General features: G+C 49.4%; 12 protein-coding genes across 12 annotated transcripts; 7 read left to right on the top strand and 5 right to left on the bottom strand.

Moving 5' to 3' along the window:
- Positions 1–27: 27 nt before the first annotated feature.
- MRPL16 (mitochondrial ribosomal large subunit component) lies at positions 28–920 on the top strand (the record flags this gene model as incomplete). The annotated part of the gene is made up of 3 exons (XM_024467430.1): positions 28–480; positions 536–677; positions 742–920. The coding sequence occupies 3 exons, from the start codon at positions 28–30 to the stop codon at positions 918–920; spliced, it is 774 nt and encodes a 257-aa protein (XP_024325010.1).
- A 107-nt stretch (positions 921–1,027) lies between these two features.
- VC83_03786 (uncharacterized protein) lies at positions 1,028–3,096 on the bottom strand. Its single transcript, XM_024467429.1, has one exon. The coding sequence runs from the start codon at positions 3,035–3,037 to the stop codon at positions 1,040–1,042; it is 1,998 nt and encodes a 665-aa protein (XP_024325011.1). The 5' UTR covers positions 3,038–3,096; the 3' UTR covers positions 1,028–1,039.
- Positions 3,097–3,297: 201 nt separating this feature from the next.
- Positions 3,298–4,037, top strand: VC83_03785 (uncharacterized protein; the record flags this gene model as incomplete). Its single annotated transcript, XM_024467428.1, has 3 exons — positions 3,298–3,336; positions 3,456–3,562; positions 3,617–4,037. The coding sequence occupies 3 exons, from the start codon at positions 3,298–3,300 to the stop codon at positions 4,035–4,037; spliced, it is 567 nt and encodes a 188-aa protein (XP_024325012.1).
- A 231-nt stretch (positions 4,038–4,268) lies between these two features.
- Positions 4,269–5,464, bottom strand: HUL4 (Putative E3 ubiquitin-protein ligase; the record flags this gene model as incomplete). The annotated part of the gene is made up of 2 exons (XM_024467427.1): positions 4,269–5,191; positions 5,242–5,464. 2 exons carry the CDS (start codon positions 5,462–5,464, stop codon positions 4,269–4,271), a joined length of 1,146 nt encoding a protein of 381 aa, XP_024325013.1.
- A 2,652-nt stretch (positions 5,465–8,116) lies between these two features.
- SEC31 (protein transport protein S31) lies at positions 8,117–12,786 on the bottom strand. The gene is made up of 3 exons (XM_024467426.1): positions 12,391–12,786; positions 8,840–12,329; positions 8,117–8,788 (listed from the first exon to the last, which is right to left on the bottom strand). The coding sequence occupies exons 1-3, from the start codon at positions 12,597–12,599 to the stop codon at positions 8,744–8,746; spliced, it is 3,744 nt and encodes a 1,247-aa protein (XP_024325006.1). The 5' UTR covers positions 12,600–12,786; the 3' UTR covers positions 8,117–8,743.
- Positions 12,787–12,802: 16 nt separating this feature from the next.
- VC83_03782 (uncharacterized protein) lies at positions 12,803–13,689 on the top strand. Its single transcript, XM_024467425.1, has 2 exons — positions 12,803–13,290; positions 13,362–13,689. Exons 1-2 carry the CDS (start codon positions 12,970–12,972, stop codon positions 13,497–13,499), a joined length of 459 nt encoding a protein of 152 aa, XP_024325007.1. The 5' UTR covers positions 12,803–12,969; the 3' UTR covers positions 13,500–13,689.
- On the bottom strand, positions 13,690–14,399 carry VC83_03781 (uncharacterized protein). The gene is made up of 4 exons (XM_024467424.1): positions 14,280–14,399; positions 14,199–14,214; positions 14,031–14,093; positions 13,690–13,971 (listed from the first exon to the last, which is right to left on the bottom strand). The coding sequence occupies exons 1-4, from the start codon at positions 14,340–14,342 to the stop codon at positions 13,868–13,870; spliced, it is 246 nt and encodes an 81-aa protein (XP_024325008.1). The 5' UTR covers positions 14,343–14,399; the 3' UTR covers positions 13,690–13,867.
- On the top strand, positions 14,400–15,701 carry COX12 (Cytochrome c oxidase polypeptide vib). The gene is made up of 5 exons (XM_024467423.1): positions 14,400–14,633; positions 14,719–14,721; positions 14,795–14,907; positions 14,961–15,024; positions 15,076–15,701. The coding sequence occupies exons 1-5, from the start codon at positions 14,588–14,590 to the stop codon at positions 15,105–15,107; spliced, it is 258 nt and encodes an 85-aa protein (XP_024325009.1). The 5' UTR covers positions 14,400–14,587; the 3' UTR covers positions 15,108–15,701.
- VC83_03779 (uncharacterized protein) lies at positions 15,702–16,830 on the bottom strand. The gene has a single exon (XM_024467422.1). It carries the CDS (start codon positions 16,763–16,765, stop codon positions 15,719–15,721), a length of 1,047 nt encoding a protein of 348 aa, XP_024324745.1. The 5' UTR covers positions 16,766–16,830; the 3' UTR covers positions 15,702–15,718.
- Positions 16,818–18,107, top strand: VC83_03778 (uncharacterized protein; the record flags this gene model as incomplete). The annotated part of the gene is made up of 4 exons (XM_024467421.1): positions 16,818–16,887; positions 16,995–17,112; positions 17,190–17,654; positions 17,707–18,107. 4 exons carry the CDS (start codon positions 16,818–16,820, stop codon positions 17,753–17,755), a joined length of 702 nt encoding a protein of 233 aa, XP_024324744.1. The 3' UTR covers positions 17,756–18,107.
- Positions 18,108–18,322: 215 nt separating this feature from the next.
- On the top strand, positions 18,323–19,936 carry VC83_03777 (uncharacterized protein). The gene is made up of 3 exons (XM_024467420.1): positions 18,323–18,895; positions 18,955–19,092; positions 19,145–19,936. Exons 1-3 carry the CDS (start codon positions 18,690–18,692, stop codon positions 19,608–19,610), a joined length of 810 nt encoding a protein of 269 aa, XP_024324737.1. The 5' UTR covers positions 18,323–18,689; the 3' UTR covers positions 19,611–19,936.
- VC83_03776 (uncharacterized protein) lies at positions 19,832–20,694 on the top strand (the record flags this gene model as incomplete). Its single annotated transcript, XM_024467419.1, has 3 exons — positions 19,832–19,875; positions 20,151–20,486; positions 20,514–20,694. 3 exons carry the CDS (start codon positions 19,832–19,834, stop codon positions 20,692–20,694), a joined length of 561 nt encoding a protein of 186 aa, XP_024324736.1.
- Between the last annotated feature and the right edge of the window lie 34 nt (positions 20,695–20,728).

Here is a 20,728-nt window from a genome sequence, read left to right as displayed (position 1 = left end):
CAACGTCACAACCACCACTTGATAAATATGAAGGCCTCGATCTCATCAACACTCACCTTATCAGCATGCGTTGAGCGCCTAACACTCAATTCGTCGGCCTATCGCCCTTCGATAATACCCAGGGCCATCTCAGCCCTCTCGAAAGCACCTGCGACCCCCTCCTCCTTTTTGACCTCGTCCACAACCCGTAGAACTTTCTCTAGTACGCCAGCCGTATTGGGAGACTGGCTTTTACCTACGCAGCCCGAAAAAAAAAGATCTCGCAAAGGCCGACCTCGTGTTCCGACTGGCGGGTCCTCTCGCGGCACTACCGTGGTCTGGGGCGACTATGGATTGCGGATGTGCGACCACCATCGCAGAGTTAGTGCGTTGCAGTTAAAGAACGGAGAAGAGGCTATAAAAGTCAGGCTGCGAGGGATGCGATATCGATTGTTCAAGAGAGTTTGTGCTAGCATTGGAGTGTATGCCAGCGGCAATGAGGTACGGCATATACATCAAGGAATGGAAGGGCCCAATGCTAATATTAACCTGTTAGGTTCGCATGGGAAAAGGAAAGGGATCGTTTGATCACTGGGCTTCGAGAATTGCGGTCAGCAAGGTCATCTTTGAGTTGAAGGGAGACATTCACGAGCAGGTGGCACGTGATGCATTCAGGCTGGCAGGGAACAAAATGCCAGGTAAGCCCTTCGCCACTCAATTATGTAAATACCTGTATTTATAGTGGCTAACTACTGATATTAGGTATGTATGAGTTTGTGAAGAAGGGCGATCCTGCCGTTGTTGGAGTTACGAAGTTGGATGGAGTTACAATGGAGGAGTTGAAAAGGCCTCGACGAGCCGTACCATTACCTATGACACCTCCTGTATCCGCTGCCGAAGCAGTGCCGGAGGTTCCCAAGCCTACATCTCCCGCTCCATGATGACGGATGGATAGTGTATTAGTTTAGTTGTATATTATTAGAGTGTTGTCGGCATAGATATATATAAGTTCCGGTTTATCAACAGTTTGCCCTCCCCCCCAAAAAGCACCCCTCTATGACTAGCGGCTTGCCTCCCTCATGGCAGTCTTCATCCTCTTTTTCGCACCCTTCATACTCTTCCGGGGCCGACCTTTGACGTTGGAGTTAGGTTTTTTTGGCCCTCCATTCAGCCAGCCGTTTAGTGGCCTCCTCGATGCAATAAATTTGCCGTCAGGGCTGAAAACTTCTACTTCAGGCCAGTTAACATTGGCAGAGGCTTGTTCGAGGCTGTTGCTGTCGTCATTCCCATTTCCACCCAGTACGCCGGAAGGCTCTAATTGCCTTTTGCGCACCTGGCATACAAGCTCCACCCATCCGCAACCTTCAATGAGAATATCCGTAGATAATATACAATACGGCAGCCTATCAGCCGTGATACCCGCTGCATCTGATGCGGTAATAGGCCCAGACCGTTGCTTCGTTACATCCCATTTGAGTTGGAACGTACCCGCAGATTTGATCTTTTCGCCAGTCCCGGTAACAGAAATATTCTCAACCCCTGTCTCTAGCGACTGCGTTTGAATTCCGATAGCCTTCTCCGTACTTGTTAGGTGTGATGATATTGGTGTGAACGCATAACCAAGAATTGTGCATTCTGGGCCAACCGGAGTAATGCGAATAAAACCGCCAAGTAGAAGAGACTGGCCAGGCTTAATGACCTGCTGCTCTGGAACCACTCGAGATCGCATTACCAAGGACAGTCGATGAGGTTCTTGAACATGCAATTCAAGGTCGCCACGGGCGAGGCCAGGAAGATCTATTAACTCGCCTTTCCCTCCGCCAAAAGGAACCCGGATAGGAGAAGCCGTTGTACCCGGCAATGGGTGGACCAAAGGCATGGCAGGATAATCGACCTCCTCTACAGCTGGAGGAAGAAGGGTCAGGGGGTCCAGCAATCCCGTGACTCCAAGGGAGCTGTCGTATTTTCCCAACGCGGTATCCATGATAGGCTTCGAGGTCGGCGTCGAAAATGATGGGACTTGGTGAGCAGCCCCGCGCCTCCCTTTAGGAAAGACACTCGCAAAAAGACTGCTCTTGCCGACGTTCACCTTTCCAACCATCCAACCCCCGCCACCCCGTTCCCAGATATCCTCTTTCAAGTCTTTCGTCCACCAATCTCTACGTGCGCTAACACACCTCACGTTTCCAAGTCGGACATCTTTCCCCAATGACCCAAGGGCATCCCTCAATATTTCAACCAAGCGTGGCATCAACGAATCGACTTGAGCCTTAACAGGGGCTAGGAGATCCGAGCGAGTAATAATGAAGCTTATTTCAGTCTTCTTGCCATGGTAAAATCGGCCTGTTTTCGAACGCCGATTCATGGATCGTTGAGGTGTTAAATGAAGTAGTTGATATAACCCAGGTACCAAGGACATCGGGAAGTCTGCCGCGTCAACCACATGGTATATGTGGTTATATTTATGAGGTGACTCTAATATCGTGTCTTGGATCGATTGGATGGACGGATGCTGTATAGATTGTCCCGAGTGGTGATGTTTGAGTTTGTGGCAGCGATCACAGACAGGATCTGCGATATTTTGTGCTGGGACAACTGCCTGGGTCTTCAGTGAGTCGAGAACAGTCCCATCAACTCGGCCCAATGCAGATTCGAGCGCATGGGCGTCCACAGATTGGCCTTTGGCAAGGCCTTTCGCTTCTCCTTGCAGGTAGGCCTCCACTGATCTCCTTGTCAAGGTGTAGAAACCGGGTGCAGTGGCATCGGAGGTTTGGGAAAACGACCCGCACCCGGCGCATCGTTGTGGTAATTCGGGGACGCGGTTTTCAAAGCGTGAATAATCTTTAACTGCTGCCGCCCGGGGTAGTATAGAGAGGCATCGTGTTTGTGATCGCTGCGAGGGCGTCTGCAGAGCGCGAGAAGACGCCTTAAATCGGGTAAGGGACCGGGTGCTTGAGAGCAAGGCTGGACAGAGAAAGTGTGGCAAATCAATGCCAGCAAAGAGCTCAACTCTTCCAGCAGATACAGATAGTTTGGATCCTGCTCGTATACCCGCCATTGTTAAAATGCAGTACACTACAGCTTCATTGAAGTCGTTTTTGTGCGTTTATTGGTTCCTGTTTCTTTTCCGTGAAGGGAGGCGCGAGATACGGAGTTGAACTCAAATATTACTACGCCAGCAGTAGCGCTTCCAAAAATCCGGGGAAATGTTCCGAGCACCGACGTTTGACGCCAAACCGAAATTATTTGGACCACCAATTCACAATCTTTCCCTTCGCATAGTCCTACTTAGCATTCCGAACGCTCATTTTTGCAAACATGGTCAGTATATTGAGGCGGATGACCAAGCTTCGCGCTGTAAGTAATTATCCTCTCCGTTGTGGCCCAATCAATCCATTGCTAACGTTGACCCGATTCAGAAGGTATTTTATTTCCTCAAAACGAACGCAGGGCCACACGTTGACAGACACATCTAGCTGCTTGCTATTAAGTTAGGGCCAGGAGCTGCCGTTTTACCTAAGAATGTCACCAAGCTGCACATGGAATTTGCGAAGAGGATGAACGATGGACATTACGGACCAAGGTAGAAATGCCCAATCTCTCGACCGCAATATGGGCACTGTACTGAATTGACCAGGAAATTTTGGCATTCATGCCTCCCACGCCTAAAGTACCACAACCCTACAGTATCCATGACTTTGGAGAGAACCACAAACCAGGAAGGCCCGGCACTTATGACGGTTTACTTCGATGACGCTACACATCCCCAAACCCCATCCGCGCCTGTGGCTGGTACCCAAACCGAACCTCCAGCCTCGAGTCAACAGCGCGTGGTGACAATCAATATGAAGCACAGGCACGAGTCTGAGATACTGTCACAATTACTCGCCTTGACAAATGCCGTTCCCGTGGAGCCTACTCCCGAAGAGGTGGAGCAACTTCAAAAGCTCGCAGCCCTCAAGGAAGTGGGCGAGAGAGACTCTGCCAGGCATCGCATTTTTAACGCAGAGAAGAAGCGGGAAGAAGCCATCCTAGCACAGGCCCGATCAGCAGCTTGATGATATCCTGTAAAATACTGGCATGGAGTAGGGGTGTAAGACCAGATGCGGCGTTTAGTGTACGTTAGTATTACCAGACCATGCTATGGAGTCCTATTACTTTTTGGTAATGGCCGTGGGGCTCAAGCAATGTATTTATGTATAATATGTATATCTGATCTGAATTAACTTGGCTATTGTCCCCTGTGGCTAGCACGAACGATTCAATCAATGTAGTGGGGATCGCATACATCATTTCAAGCCAAACCCCTCACTTTCATTGACGGCCCGCCAGAGCAACCGCTCAAACTTTGTACGAGAGCTGTATCGCCACAGCAACAGCATGTTGAAACATGTTCGAGCTATCGGGAATCGTAAGCTATCGTCACCAAGGCACGAAAGCTTAATGACCAGATTGGCCGCACCCATAGCAGGTATTCGATCGCTGCCTGTTATAAAAGATAGAAGCTTTCTCTGGTCTTTAGGGTCTGCATTCTTGAACGATTGCCAGAACCATTGAATGACCGGTTCCATTTCAGCCGGGTTTGGGACGCCCCAATTTTCACAAACAGACACCGCTTCAAGTGAGGAAATATCCAACGGTTCATCTGAACCTCGAACAAGAAGTTCAATCTCTTCGGGTCGAAACAGGGAGAGCGCGTTGCCACTACACACGGTGTAAAACCCCCGTTTGAATGGCTCGAATTGCCGAACGACAGAAGTATCCAGAAGATATTTCACATAGAGATTTACAAATTCCCTGCGGTTTGAGTTATTGACGGCTCGTTTTTCGCCATCGGGGCAAAGCGGTACTTGGTGGATCTTCCCATATTTCTCGACATCCGCTACAAAATCACGGCAAAATGTCTCCTCGACATCGCCATCAAATTCTAGTAGTTGGCGGAGCCCATGTGCAAGAGAAGGGCGATATTCCGCAAGATCGTCCAGAGTATAAACCATAGTAGGTTTTGCATGAGAAGGAGACCCTGGAAGAGAACTAGGACCAGCGGCCAACAGTTTCCTAAAAGCAAAAGGCGGAAGTGCAACGTCTAAGATGGTCGAGTTGTAGATAGCAAGGCCTAGGACCACACCGACGAGGAAAAACTGATCAGAAGTTTCAAAGCTACTAGGGTTAAAGTAGCAAACGTGAGACTCTTCGTCGTAGACAAACATTCCTGTACAAACTGTCAGTCACATTTAGGAATCCATTATAACCGTGACATACCATGTTCGGGGTTTAACACGTCTCTGACGAGCAAAAGAAACCATTCCTTTCGTAACCCCCCTGCATCAATACCTTCCTCGCCTTTAAATTCTATCCGAAGACCCTTCTTGATTTCTTCGCCGCTAGCGCCCACAACCTCGCTCACGCCTTTGAGACTGTCCTCGACCAGGCAATCCCGACGTACTTTCAGTACCAAATACTGATTGACACTCTTGCGGGTCATTATACTGTCAAAAAAAGCCTCTCTGGCCTTTATTTCCATCTGGCGTCGAGCATCATGTTCCATTATTTGTATCTTTGCCCAGATACTCAGAAAAAAGGGGTATTGACAAAATGTGAACTTCCCTTTCTTGGCCTCCCAGGCTTCGAAATCTGCTATTAAGTCCGAATAGTCGAGTAAGGTGTTGTAGAAGTGGCTAGTGGGAAGTATCTGCTTGCGATGATATGTGTGTTCATGAGGTATTGGAAAAATGTGGTGCTCCCTATGTGAGAGATGCAGCAATAGGCCATTGCGGCGATGACTACCATAGTTGTTTGCCGCAAATAGTAACGACATGACTCGGGCTGCCGCTCGAATTTGCCAGTCATCACTGTACTTGACATTATTCTGCTTTTCCATAGAGAATTTTGCACCTTGCCCTCTTCCATTAAACTCGGCATGGAATGCTGCCATGGTCCTGTGGCCAGATGAAGGCATGTTTGGGACTAAGCCACCAGTAGGATCATGGCTAGTATCGTGCCTTCGATTATTTTGCCTTGTTAGGCGATATGTTACAAAACTGCCAACTAACTCGGTTATTCGTTGGAAATGGACTTCGGAGAACTCTGAAAACCATGATACCAGATGATGATGACACTCGTTGGGGAGGTTTGAAAGTAGTCCGAGTATGCGCTTGATAATTCCCGAATGATGCCCAGGCCCAGTGCCAGTGTCTTCTGTTATCAATAGAGGCCTTAATGGACTTTTGTTTTTCGAGAAACTCGCCAATGCTGCGATTTTTATGGGATCAGGACACTCAGGGGGGGCTCGAGACACTCGAACACCGCCCCTTGGTATTGGCGAAGATGACGGGTAAAGAAGCGGGTTGGCCAAAATAATCAGAAGAAACCTGATGTCGCTTGCTTCATTCAATAATCCCCCCGGCCTTTTTAAGAGGCCTTCCGTGGCTTTTAATAGAACACGCCTTATGTGCCGTTGTGCCCCAAAGACTTCTCCTTCTATATGGTTCATTTCGTCAACTGATGGACTATTAAAACCCAAACCAACAGAATGGAGGATCTCGGCCATATGATGGCGCCAGTCATCACCAACGTGTATTATTAGATCATACCACTGGAAAATTTCACCCCAATCGATCCGGGGCGAGCTTTTGTTGACTTCGTTGAGAGCGTTGGCCCCATTTGCAATTGCTGTGTTTCCCCTTTGTGGTACCGATCCGTTAGGATGGCTTGGGATGGCATAACCTTCAATACGCCATGCTTCATTCTCTCTGAGATCTCTGGGGAGCGTCTTAGTAACCATTGGCGGCAATAAATCGTGAGTACGTCGCCGTTTTCCATCCTCGACTGGCCCTGTAAAGTTCAAGCTTCCTTCACTTGGGCGCTTGGATTCGAATGACGCCAGTTTGGTAGAAAATGATCCATTGATGCAATCATGCGATTGGAAAGATGCAACTATATAATTTTCCAGTGGCCTGAAAATATTTCTTGTTCCGTCGTTGGGACATGGGACATGCGTCTTGTCGATTCGCTCAGCAGGATGGGGGGGGTCCTTCACCGACGTACCATACTGGTTGCCAACAGTAGGCACCTTCGAATCCTCTGTATTAAAACAGCGCTCGCAGCCTACATGGTTGAACTCCGAGCAAGAAGTTTCCTTCGCCTTAGTAGAGTCTTCTGAGATTCCTGTAGCAATGCACATAGGCTTCAATGTAGCATCGGGCTCTGAATCGACAAGTATATTGTCTTCCGACGCTGCATGGCACGGTAGGGCGTCAGATACATGTTTGTTCCATGCAAAGTAAGAGTCTTTATCACCTCCAAGCCGAGACACGATGTAGGACTGGATGCATCGCTCAATCAAAGTGCTCGTCTTACGAGTAGTTATCGGCGACGCTACTACAAATCAGTCAGATATAATGAATTTGATTCTGGCAACAGCTGTATGCTTGCCTACCTCTGGATAGAGAAGAATTTCGAGAGGGGCCAGATTCTCTCGTGCGATGTCTACGATGGTCGCTTCCGGAATCTTGAACTGTACTGATCGGTGTCAGATCATTTATAGTTACACATACAGAGCATCGAAATACGGCCAGTTCTTTGGGCCATCGAACCATCGAGTCGCAAGTCATGCATTTCCCCGTCGTCAAATCTCGATCTTGTTGGGCCCTGGCAGATCTGCTCGCTCCGGGCTTCAAGGGACTCTGAAGCGTTAAGGCACTGAACATAGCTCTGTTGTTGCTGTCACCCGAACCAGTCTCCATGGCCGTATGGTACCCGTGGCCTTTTTTCTTGCCGTGTGGTGTTGATGGGTAAGAGTGGCTCATGGATCTTCCACGACCCAGTGGCTGCTGTCCGTTTCTGCCATGAATTGTTACTGGCCTTTGGTCTGGTATATATACTGGAGGTGCATCATAGGCACGCCGGAAGAGACCTGTTTCTGGCAACTGGGGGGCCTCTTGCCCTTCTGTGGATAAGGGCTGGCTTGCATTCATATTGACTCGTGTAACTTTGTCGCGAGGTTTGGTGGGGACTAGTCGGAAGCTTCACGTCGTCACTACCTCATATTTTGGCAAGGTCGACCTTGGACTGGCACTTTTCAGCACCCGGGCTATGCAAGGCACCCCATCATCGATCTTATGTAAATATTGGCGGGGACTACATATTCATTTGTCAGCCTACGCGACAGCTCCAAACGGAACCAACCACCAACCAGATGTTTGTTTTGTTATACGCACCCAGTCCACCAACGTACAACGAAGGGATGATTTATCAAGTGTACTATCTTCATAACCCTGCGAGCAGCCAGTTGGTTGCCTTCCTATGGGCCATGACTAGCCACAGTTTACCCGCCTACGTATTATATCTATGTTCAACTATTTGTTGGTCGTGTAGATTGATCAGCTCACTATAGCTCGATCGATGAGATGGCTTCGAATTATTTAAGCATATTATACGTGATACTTGGCCGCATATGGACCCAATTGGGTCATAGGTAGAGCTACCGATGACTTCAATACCACCCGGGTGCAATACTGTCACTCAATATCGTGTTGGTGGTGCATACATTGTCTATGCAACGGAAAACTAATATTCTCAAACTCTTTGTGATTTTTCGAACGCAGAAAAGCAGCACGCTATATGCTACTTCGGATGTTTCGTCATAATGCTAAACACATAGATTGTAATCGCTTGAATCCTTCCTTGGTCGGAAACACACTTCCACCAGCAGAATGGATCGCGCTGATAATCAAGTGCGGGCTGGCTGCCTTTTAGTCATGATCTATGGGGTTACTTTACTCATGTTTATCAGACGCTTAACACCAACCTAGACATAAAGTTAGCAACGCAGCCGACACGCAGGATGTGCTGTCCTTACCATCCAGTTTCCACACTCATCCAGCTTCTCTCGTTGGATATCCACCTGGATCCTTGAAGCCGTATCGTAGTCCTTTGCTTGAAGAGCCTGGGCTAGTTCGTCAAGTTTTTCGATTGTATCTGGCTTAACAAGCTCCCCATTATTAAGATTGTCAAACAATATGTTTAGTCGCTTCTGTGTATCTTTCACCTGAGCAGCGAAATTCGGAGGTGCTTTGCTAGCGACTCGCTGCATATTATTGCTCAATATACCTACCATATCCTGAGCGAACGCAGGTATATGTGACCGGTCACCCGTTGGGTATTTTGATGAGGAAGCAGGTGGCTTGGGCACCTGTCCCTGTGCAGTGCCGGGCCTCGAAGTTGACACTGTGCCACGAGGTGGCTCTGTTTGGGCCGGACCTGGCTGTGTATGCTGGAACTGTTGCTGGTTATGAGTTGCCTGGGGAACTTGCTGGGGGGCATATGGGTTGGACGGTGGTGGAGGTCGGAAACCTGCCTGTGGAGGCGGTGGGACCTGGCCTGGCACTTGTTGAGAAGGCTTCTGAGTAGCGGGAGCTGGTGCATAGCGGTTTGTGGGGGGTGGGCCTGACGGCGGAGCATTATATGGCGACGGTCCTCGAGCGATCGCTGGCGGTGGGGCGGCCTGAGAATAGCCTTGCCCACCTTGTGCATGCGGTGGCGCATAGGCATTAAGGTTAGGAGATGGCCGAGAAGCCTGTCCAAACGGCGGAGGATGCCCAGCACCCAGTGGCGATGCTACTCTGGGTGCCATGGACCTCTTTGGAGGTGGCGGGGGAGGTGTAGGAGTGCCCCTTGGCGGCGCGCCAAACGGTGGAGCCGATGGTGGTAAAGCGAGGTTTGGCTGATTGGGGAATGGCGAAGTGATGGGAGCTGGAGCTGTTCCTGGGGTTCCTCTTCTAGATATGGATGGCTTTGTCACCATTGGCGTATCATTCCAGTTGGTCATTTCCTTTGCTTTGGACGGAGGAGGCTGCGAGGGAGTTATGTTCCTAGGAGGAGCTCCAAATTGGCCATACGCGTTGTCCTGAGAGAAGCATGTAGGAGGAGGCATCGACGGAGACCCATAATTTCCTTGCGGTTGGTTTGAACCATATGCCTGTTGAGACCCGTATGCTGGCGCTGGAGGAGCATATGGATTTGGCGCATGTGCCAATGGGGAAGGCGCGTAGGGGTTTGCTACCCTAGAGGGTTCCACGGGGCGCTGCTGAGAAGGAAACGAGCTAGTTTGCTGGGGTCTGGGAACTGTTCTCGATACTTCAGGCTGCTGTTGACGGGGTTGAGACTGTAGTGTTGCCTTCTTCGAGGCCTGCTTAACTCGGTTCCGCGCAACATCACCCGCCAAATACTGAGCCGGAAGAAGATTGAGATATTTGTCTGCTGTATCAAGGAAGCCATGAGACGCCAGAATATCTGCGTATTCCACATATCTCTCGTACAGGGGCCCGAGCTTCCACCCATCACTTGAATCTTGCTCAGTATCCGCAAAGTTTGTTACCTTGCGGAAAACCGTAACTTTCTCAATGAAATTCTGCAACAGATGTGCATGTACGGAGAAATTCGTATCATGGCCATCTTTTTGCAAGCCTTCCTGTTTTTGCTCATGAAGTTCAGATATCCAGATACCAACGACTTTATCCAGCTTTGATCCAACCAAGTAGCAAAACGAGGCGTTCCTGCGGGAGCCACCAGAATCAAGTATCCGGTCACCTAGAGCCTCGCACAAATCAGGAAATTCTGTTGGATCGGCGTATGTGCACAAGGTAGCCATCGAATCTTTCCAGTTTGTAAAGTCGGCATTGTACACAATATCCCACAAGTTTTTGTCGGTTACTGCAGCAAGGAGGCGTAAATATTTAGGTCCTTTAGCCGCCCTTGCCAGATACGCTTTTTGAGCCTTAGCCAGTAGCTCCTTGCCCCCGCAATTGGCAATGACGAAAGCATCGGCCATTTTATCATCCTTCAGACATATGGACATGGCATGCTCGAACTGGCCAAGCATGAGTGCTCTTGTTATGTCGCGGTCTGATTGCGAGTCTGAATCCGAAAGTAAGTGAAATGGATTGTTGGTTTTGGCTGTCTTCATTGGCGACAGATCCGACAGAAAATCATCGGTATCCGGGCTGTCGTTGAAAAACGTTGACAGCCTGTTATTTTTGGCCTTAGATGTCAAATCTGGTGTTGTTTCAGAGTCTTTTGCGGCATCGGCATCGAGAGTTGTGGCATCCTTAACGTCAGTCGACGCATCTTCGGTCTCTGAGAATCCAAGATACTCTGTGACACTCTTGCGGGGGCTCTCAGCAACAAGAGCTTTGATGACTTCCCAATCAGCACTTTCCTCTTCTGTATTCGCCAACTCAATATGGGATTTGCAGATTCCTAATATGTCGCCGGACTCCAAAGATGTTTCGAATGCCTCTGTGGCTGCGGCAACACCGGAATCGGCTGAAAACTTTGATAGTTGTATTTTCGAGGAACGCTGCCCCCCTGCCGCCGTCGGCTGCTGGCTGAATATAACCAGCTTGCCCCCAAATCCGAACGAAGCACCTATAGGACGCTCGCTCCATTTCGGGGCCTTCGTTAAAGTGAACGATGATCCTTGCGGCTGGGTTTGCGCCTTGTTGAAGAAGTCCTCGCCATCTGTAAGACCATTGGTTGCCCCTTGGCCGACAAGCTGGTTGGTGTTTTGCAGGGTCTGGATGGAGATCCTGCCGTCAAACGATGCTGTTGCGGACAAATTGGGGTTGTGTGGGCTGAATCGCGTCTGAAAGGTCCAATTTGTGGCTTCAGGAAATTCTCCAAGAAGTTCGCCGGTCTGGGGATTCCAACATAACGTCTTGTTATCTTTACCAGAAGAGAGTAAAATATCGCTATCTTGTTCGCACCACGAAAGTGAAAGGACACCTTGCTCATGTCCCTGTAATGTTCTCTCAGGGGCATTCGAGTTCCGGAGGTCCCAGAGTTGGATAACAGGAGTAGAATCGTCCGGCGTAGCCGTTAATAACTTCGTAGGATTATTCGGATCCCATGCAATAGCTCCCACAGCTTTGCGGCTATTATTTAGAGTTAAAGTTGCTTTCTTTGTTTTCAAGTCCCACACTGTCACAAACCCAGCGACTGAACCAGTGGCCAGAATATGGGGGACTTTTCTATTCCAAGCAATGCATTCCAAATCATCGGACCGCGCCTGGGGGTTGCCAAGTTTGGAAGCGTTCGACATATCATTAACATCGTAAATGTATAGTTCCCCTTTCGCGCCCGCGGTGGCCAAAATATCGGGCTTCAAGGGATTGAATTGAAGAGACTTGATCGCGGCAGCATGTGTTGACGTTCGGGACATAAAAGCATCGCTTGATCCTTCAAGGAGCTTTTGTGCATCCCATAAGTCCAAGGAGCCATTATCAAGTGCCCCCGCAATGATACCCTTGGGGTGGTCTTCGTTTGGAGGTGCCCAGGCGATATCATGGAACCTGCCAGCCGAGAAAATCAGCTGTGCCGGGATATTTAATAGTAGATTGCATTTGTCCTCACCTCGAATCTGTGCTGATACTAGCAATAGGCTGGAGTTCAACCCCCTGTTCCAAATTGTCCAGGTTCAAGTCCCATAGCTCTAATTTCGTCTCGTCCGAAAAGTCTGCATCCACAGCACCTGCCCTGGTTCCGGTGACTAGTATGGGCAGTCCAGTGCCAGGCGACCACGCGAAAGCAGCTGTTCTGGGTATCTCCCTTAACCGGACCATAGCGCCGTCCAAGTTGTTTTGGTCGCCGAGTTAAGTGGTTGTGTGGATCAGTGATGATGGTGGTAAAGGAAGTATAAAGTTCGGTCGTGTGGATGCCGATTGAAGTGGTTAGAAGAAGGCTGGAGAGGTGAAGCTGTCACCATTAAAGATTGGATCAGCTATGTTAAGAGGTGATGTAAGCCTGGATGCCACTGTGGAATTAAAGACACGTTCGGGTTGCCAAGATACAAGGGTTATGGATAGCGGTGACTTGGAAGTTAAATTCACGTGACTCTTCTTTCAGAAGCTGAGCGTTTTATCAGTTCACTTCACTCCCACCCAAATCACACAAAACCACATATAACCTGTACGAAGACGGTCTACCTCTGAAATGACGGAGCAAGCACGGTTGAAGGGAACGGTTTACGTTGGTGGCCTTGCGCCGGTAGTGGACGCCGCGAGCCTTCATGCAGCCTTCATCCCATTCGGAGAGATAGTCGGCGTTTCACTTCCAAAGCCAGAAGCTCCTTTATCAACAGACCTCCACCGGGGCTTTGGTTATGTAGAATTTGAGGATCCTTCAGATGCACTGGAAGCTATCGATAATATGGACCAGGCCGAGCTATTTGGGCGAGTCATTAAAGTCTCGGCAGCTAAGCCTCAAAAGAATGCAAATGAAGGCCTAGGGAGCAAGACTGCAGTGTGGGAACAGGTAAATATCCTTAATACACTCTCCTTGTTGCATATATGCGGTGTTTTTTACTGACTTGGCTGGGCACAAAGGAAGGATGGTTGGCAGAGAATGCAGTCGATGAAGAGGATAGGCTCACAACAGACCATGGACATGGCACGGAAGAAAGGCCAGATGATCCCATGCAGGGGCTTGAAGGATTAGACGTTGCGGGGCCTAAAGCTAGATGACTTGTGACGGCACTGGAAAGGACGAGTAATTTGGAAGTGGTATAGCATGGCGCCGAGGGGTGGCATAAAACGGCGTTAATAGAGGGCTTGCAATGGTTTCTGATCGACGGTCTGCATGAGTATAATTGCAGACAATGCTTTGTCTTTCGATAAGAGGGGATCTCAATTCATGAAGTTCTGGTAGCAATCACTGCTTGAGCAGCCATACTAGAAATAAATGCCATTTGATATACAAAGTCCCTAGAGGTTTGACATTGGGACGCCACCTTTCTGATCACGTCATTTTAACATTGTATCAACATTGGGTTCTCTCCACGATCCACAAGCCCATCCCTAGTCCCCCATTCCACCCTTTCCAGTTCTGGGATCTAATCGTGGCCCCTGTTTTGGCGGGACAGACGCATCTGCTTGTCCATCAACTTGGTGCCCAACGAATAGGCACCAAAGGCCACAGCAACGCCCACGACGATTCCTACAGGTTATAGTACTTAGTTATTGACCTTTTGGCATTGCGGATGATTCTTAACCTACCCAATGGGACCAACTCCGGAGGAATTCTTCTCCACTGGCGGAGACGCTGGGAGATGGTATGTGCTGTGATATCTAGAATCAGTCTCGACAATCTTTCAAGAAAGTGGCATCCAGATTGGGGGGGCAATAGATATAGTTGCATGTCTAGAGTCTATCGGATTGCCTTACCGCTTTGGTCTTCCTTCTGTTCGGAGTCTGTTAGCATGTGCACCTAGAAGTGGCAATTGAGGGTGGTGTGGTGAGCCATACAGGGACAGGGACCATCATTCGCCTTGTCGGCTGAAACATGTTGAGAGGGGTAGACGACCGCATCGTGACTGTGGTGGACAGTTGCAATTCCTGTTCTTCGTGATGTTGTTCTGGAAGTTCTGTCTGTGGTCTGAGCGAGATATCGGAAGCTCCATTTACGCGCTAACATAATTGGCTAGCCGAGCTCGTCTGAATCTGAAGGTGCCGACGTACTCCAGTCCTCGCCGACTTGCTAAAACAGAATTCAGCAATTGACTTGCAGGCACTACCTCATCACTTAACTATCATTCCATACGGACTTCGCAAACATGTCTGACGACGACAGAGAGACCAAGCCCTTCAAGTTTGTGACTGGTAAGTTCGCGCCCCAAGTTTTTCCGCGGGCACCCGCTTGATGAGTTGTTCCTTGAATTGGGAGCGCATGCTGATTGATATATAGCTGGTATGCCTTCCTCTACTCAGGTTGCCTTAATTGGCACGAGTGATGCCTGGGCTTGAACTCACCTCTCTGACAGGGTTCGATGCGCGCTTCCCAAACCAGAACCAAACGAAACATTGCTGGCAAAACTATGTCGACTACCACAAGTGCATCATTGCTAAGGGAGAGGACTTCGCTCCTTGCCGCCAGGTATGCCAATTCCTCTCGGAGAGACCGCAGGGCGACTTTTGCTGACAGCATAGTTCTTTTTGGCATACCGATCATTGTGCCCAAGTGGCTGGGTTGAACGCTGGGACGATCAGCGCGGTATGGAGCCCCGATAAGTGTCGATGGATTGTAGCTGACAATATATATTAGAAAACAACACCTTCCCAGCCCGTTTGGATTAGTGCATCATGAACAGGTTTGGCGGAGGTCATGATGTTGGTTGGCTCTCAAACAGGAAACGAAGGATGGACATTGTAGAGTAGAAGTCGGTAGAACAAATTCATTGGCTACGCCTGTTATTATCACCGGTTGCTTCATTGATATGTTTGCTACAGCTATATATGCGATATAAATGTATGAGCTTAAACCTGGACATCAAACGCAGTTCTTGTTCTATCACAGTGCCTGGAGAAGTGTTGCATATATAATATCTACGTATATTACTTTGTCTGCATCTGGGAGTCCAGTATAGTCGGACCGTAGAGGCGAAGAGCACTCTGTTGCATTAAATTTATAGTTCGAGAACGCAGTTGCCACCTGAATCCCAGATTCCGGTTGATGTTCATGGCATGGCTTGCAGGCAACAGGAAGCCAGACTATATTGTTGGCAACGGGCTTCCCGGTGACTTCCGCCATAGGCTATTATTACGTCTGGTGTGGATGGCAGAATCACACAGGAGACATCTCCGCTCAATTGACGGAATGCAGGCTGAACTTAAAAGTGGCATTCTAACCTATTTATACACGGCTTAACTCCATTTCCGCACGACTTGTAAACATACTCGTAAACACATTAAGCCTTCCGCCTCGCACTGCTTCTTGTTTTCGTCACAGTTTCTGTTGTGTCTAACTTTGACTTCACCTTGCCCTTCCCTTTCTTTGGTTTGGGGATTGAGGTTGGAACCTCAGGGACCAGGTCCGTCTCCTCGCCCTTTGGTGGTTCCTCAAGACTCAGCTCCATCTCATCATCCTTTGGCACTTTTTCCCTGTCCTCATTTTCCATATCTTCACTTTCATCGTCGCTCATAAAGTCATCGTCCTCGTCAAACCCCAAAAATGACACTGAAAACTGTTTACGTTGATCTGACCCTGATGGTGGTGTAGACATCTTTGAATCAACGTCAGTCGCCAACGAACTTCCACTCTCCATATTGTCGTCGGAAGATGAGCTGCTGGCTGTCAACTTAGGACGGCTCGAGAGGTTGTCTCTGTAGTCGCCCGATCTTATGGCCGCCTGAACTGCCTCTCTCGTTCGTTCTCCGGCCTCTTCCTTGTCCTCCACCCACTTGCCGTCAAGCTTCCCCTTGGATCCAGATTTAATTTCTTCCTCCCTCTTCTCCGCAAGTTCCACCACTTGTTCCCAGCGTTTGCGGCGTTGTTCCTTCTCCTTCTTCTCCATATCCGGCTTTATCGCCAAATACTCCGCTAGAGCCTTCGCCTCTGTAACCGTCCGAAGCCTTCGGCCATCCAAGTTGCGACTTGACCCGTTGTTTTCACCCTGGTTTCTCTTCTTCTTTGATGACATGCGCCCGCCAGCTGCGCGAAGCTGGGAACCAAAGCCACCCTTGCCACCACAGAGACGCGCGGAGAGGCGCAAGGATACGAATGCATCGCTATCGGAGGAAACGAGACTTGATATTTGTTCGCTGGAATTCAGTTCAAGCTGCTTGTTTGAGGAGGTGGTGAGAATAAGTCGGTCATTGAAAGGAGGGATGCGTTCAGCAAGCTGATAGCAAAGCTCCGCCACTGATGCAGTTGATGGAATCGGGAGGACAAGAGTTTTGGGGAGGTTGAGGCCTGGGAATGAGGTAAGGAGTACGTTGATAGTCGTCGGAGCCATGGTGTAGAAGATCGCCCAGTGCGGTTGTGTGTGTTATATTTCTGAGTTTATTATGCCTATGAAAGCCCGTCTGGCGATTTACCTTGAGGCTGAGCGGCTCTATGGCGATAAGGACCCACAAGGTACATCGTTCTCCGTACATAAGAAAGCCACTAGCCACATGCACCAGCTAGCGCATTTATGCCTGCATGGGGGGTTCTCACCATAGGCGCTATCTAAGCGAAAATAGTAAGCGAGAAATTTCCCGTCAGGGCTCCAAACCCCAATCGCGAACTTTCGGTATTGCTTTGTCTAAGTCGAGCTTCAACCACCAGCCTCCTTCGTCAACGACTCAAAACCGCCGAAATGTATGTACACCTTCTATACTAAGGCGTATCGGGAGAGATTGTGTGCGATGGCAATACTAACGCAACTTTCCTGGCAGGCTCATCCCCAAGGCCGACCGCAAGAAGATCCACGAGTACCTCTTCCGTGAGGGTGTCCTCGTCGCCAAGAAGGACTACAACTTGCCAAAGCACAACGACATCGACACAAAGAACTTGTACGTCGTCAAGGCTTGCCAGTCCCTCACCTCCCGCGGATATGTCAAGACCCAGTTCTCGTGGCAATACTACTACTACACCCTGACCCCCGAGGGTCTCGACTACCTCCGCGAGTGGCTCCATCTCCCAGCTGAGATCGTTCCTGCTACCCACATCAAGCAGCAGCGCTCGCACGCACCTCCCCGCGGAATGATGGGTGGTGAGGGTGACCGCCCAGAGCGCAAGCCATTTGGAGGACGTGGTGGTCGTGGTGGCCGTGAGGGCGGCGATCGCGAGGGTGGTTACCGTCGCCGTGATGCCGGAGAGGGCAAGGAGGGTGGTGCCCCAGGAGAGTTCGCCCCTTCGTTGTAAGTTATTCAAGTCCCTGGTTAAGAGATAAGTTGACTTACATATTTATAGCCGTGGTGGTTTCGGACGTGGACGCGGCGGTGCTGCCCCAGCATCTTAAATATGCGCTTACCTCTGCTCTTTGCATCGGATACGGCTCCATATGTTTTTATTCAAAAAGGTTGGGCTGAACAGTAGCGCGTTTGGTCGAGTGATAGAAATCGCCGGGGACATGAATAGGTCGGAGCAGGAAGTTGACACTTCACAGCCGTCAGATAGCACAATGAGCTTCATCCATTGAATGCCTTTTTAGCTACGAGTGAATGCCTATTAATTCATCATTTCTGCTTCGAGAACATGCCCCGATATGCCCATTTGAGTTGACTTCCTCCTTTTAATGTTTTTTAAAGACTAAACAACGTTTCCGTTGCCAATCCAGACATAGTGAAGGAAGATATTCAACTTTCACTTAAGCGTTTGTGCATCACCTTTTTATTTCCGTTTTTATTCTATAATGTCCTCAAATATCCGTAATTATTTTAAGTTTCTTATTGTCAGGCTACTGTGTGGTTCCTAAATTGGGATTGCAATGCTGTCTGTATGTTGTAAGTTTGACTGGTCTCCATTCGCCTAATTGTGCCTTCATTTCTGTCAACGTGTAATCCCTCCCATTCATTCATTACAACCACTGTTTGTTAACGGAGAGAAGGAGATTAGTCGCAAATAAAGCACAAAGGTACTATATAGGTTGGACCAAGGGGATGAAGTTTGCCCAAGGCTTTGGCACCCCAAACCCAACTTCTGATGTTTTAAATTCGATACTATATTTCAACGAGCGACCCATAACTGTCCAAACTGCCCATCCACCAAGGTCTTATTGCTGGCCAGTCCTACTCTCCATCCAGGATAGGAAGATGAGCAGAAGACGAAAGCCGGAAGGTGTGTATCTTCAACTTCGGATCAAATTCGTCTGAAAGGTGATAACCCAGGGCGGGCAAACCAAGAGCTGATACCGCGTAGACAGCCATGGAAAACAGGGAGCAGCCAAGCGGCAAATGAGTGCATACCCTACAAGTTTCAAGGCTCTGGAGGTGGACAGTTATGAAGATGTTGAGATTGAGATTGAGCGCGACACAGGCGGGCTCTTTGTGAAGCAACCCCATGCACAACGGGATCGCGAAAGGAAGAAAGACAAAGCTGTGAAATCAAACCAAGTCAAATTTGCATCCTCATATGAAGAAGAAGGCAAGACAGATAACCAGTACGTTATTTCCTAAGTATTAGTTGGATGGGTGAAGGTTTGCGCTGACCCTATTCCAGACGCTCCATCGAGGCTTTGAAGACAAGCAAGAAGAATAAAGGGATGAAGAAAGGCGTCAAGTATTTGGAAGACATCAAGCACATAGTGGATGGCCAGGCTGAAATTACGGGAAATCTTGGGGCAATTGCTCACCAATCGTACGTGATGATATCCTGGATGTTTCGTTTCTAAGTTGACCGAGTCTTTTAGTTTGAGCTTGGAGGCCCAATTTTCATATTTTTTCGTTGAATCGCACCAGATGGTTATGAGCGACATCCTCTGTATAGGGGGAACCCGCCATGGTCGTCTGATCTCTCTGAAGGGTGCAAGCACGTCAATCACGGAAAATGGCCATCAGCTTCTTGCTGCGGTCGATCATTTGGGCCTGGAGCTCGGCTCACACATGTTGTCAACTCAAACTAAGGAACAGGAGTGGAGTCAGAATGTTTGGAGTCTGGAGGGCATACTGGAAGGTGGAAAGCGTGAAGGAGAAGCCAGGGCCGCCACTCTGTTGACCGGTCTCCAGATGCAAGACTTCCAAAGCGGCGACGATGAAGCTTCTAGTGCACTATTTGACGATGCAACGGATGACCAGGGAAGGTTGACATGGGCAGACGTTGCGGCGAAACAAGGAAAAGCAGTCGGGAAACTTGCTTCAGCATTTCCCTGTGATTGATCAATGCCATGTGGTTTCAGGAGGGGATTGGCTTTTACACACACGGAGGAGCTACTGCCATTATAAAGACAGAACTGGATGGGGTATTGCAGATTTTGTAGCTTTTACGATATATAATAGCTAAAGAGCTTCCCCATATAGTCCCTCCTCGTAATCAGTGAAGGGGCATGAGAAGTCAATTGCCCCATTAAAAGCTAACACTGGGGAATTCAAACAATAAAATGTCTTCATCTGCTGCTGGTCGCCATGACGAAATTACCACAAGGTTATTATAAAGGGCAAAAACTCGATATACCCAGTAAACTGGTAAGAAAACTCCATCTACCCAGTCGGCCGCTAACCCTCCTTTGGAAAGGTTAACGAGCCAATGAGAGGCGTACTCTCATTTGAGAGTACGTGCTCTCATATGGCCTTTTTGAAGCAATTGAGCTAGCAATATACCAGCTCAATTGCACGGTAAGTCGGGGGTCAATTGAGACCCCCAAACTTCCTCCCCCTTCTTCCTCCCCTCCACCACAGAACCCCGCTGACACCTCCCAGGCTCCCTCCCTCCTCCGACCCCCTGGAAACCCCCTTCGGAAGCCCTCGCGCGATGATGGAGGAGGGGAAGGAACGGGGCCCGTTGCAACGGGCTCCAGATGTCCTCGCTAACGGACGCACAGGTAGTCCAGCCAGAGGCAGGATCTACCTCGTTGACCTGACGGCAAGAACAAAGTTCTTGCCGTCGATACCAAGAGAATGGCGTGCCTTGTGGGCACGCCATGACTCTTATCTTTCAACAAGGGAGTCAATTGACTTCCTTTCTCCCGACAGAACTGTCTGCTGTGTGCTGGCAGAGGCAGTATCAACTGCCTCTGCCTCCGATCTCTGCCGAGGGTCTTCTCGTAGACCCTAACGCCTCAGGAGGAGTCTGTGCCTCCGGTCACCCGAATCCCCTGCGGCCGACCGCGAAAAGAGAGGGTTCGGAGGGAGGATGCCTGGCGTCCTCGAGGACGCTGGGCTCGCCGGGATCACAGAGGACTTCTGCCGCCGTGCCGGACTTGGTCCGCACACGCTGCGGCACCTGCGGCGAGCCTGGGCATAATGCCAGGACTTGCCGCAGGCCTCATAATTGACCC

This window comes from Pseudogymnoascus destructans, assembly GCF_001641265.1.
Source record: "Pseudogymnoascus destructans isolate 20631-21 unplaced genomic scaffold scaffold_8, whole genome shotgun sequence".
In the NCBI taxonomy this organism is placed as follows: Eukaryota; Fungi; Ascomycota; class Leotiomycetes; order Thelebolales; family Thelebolaceae; genus Pseudogymnoascus; species Pseudogymnoascus destructans.
This window is presented reverse-complemented; position numbering and strand designations above follow the sequence as displayed.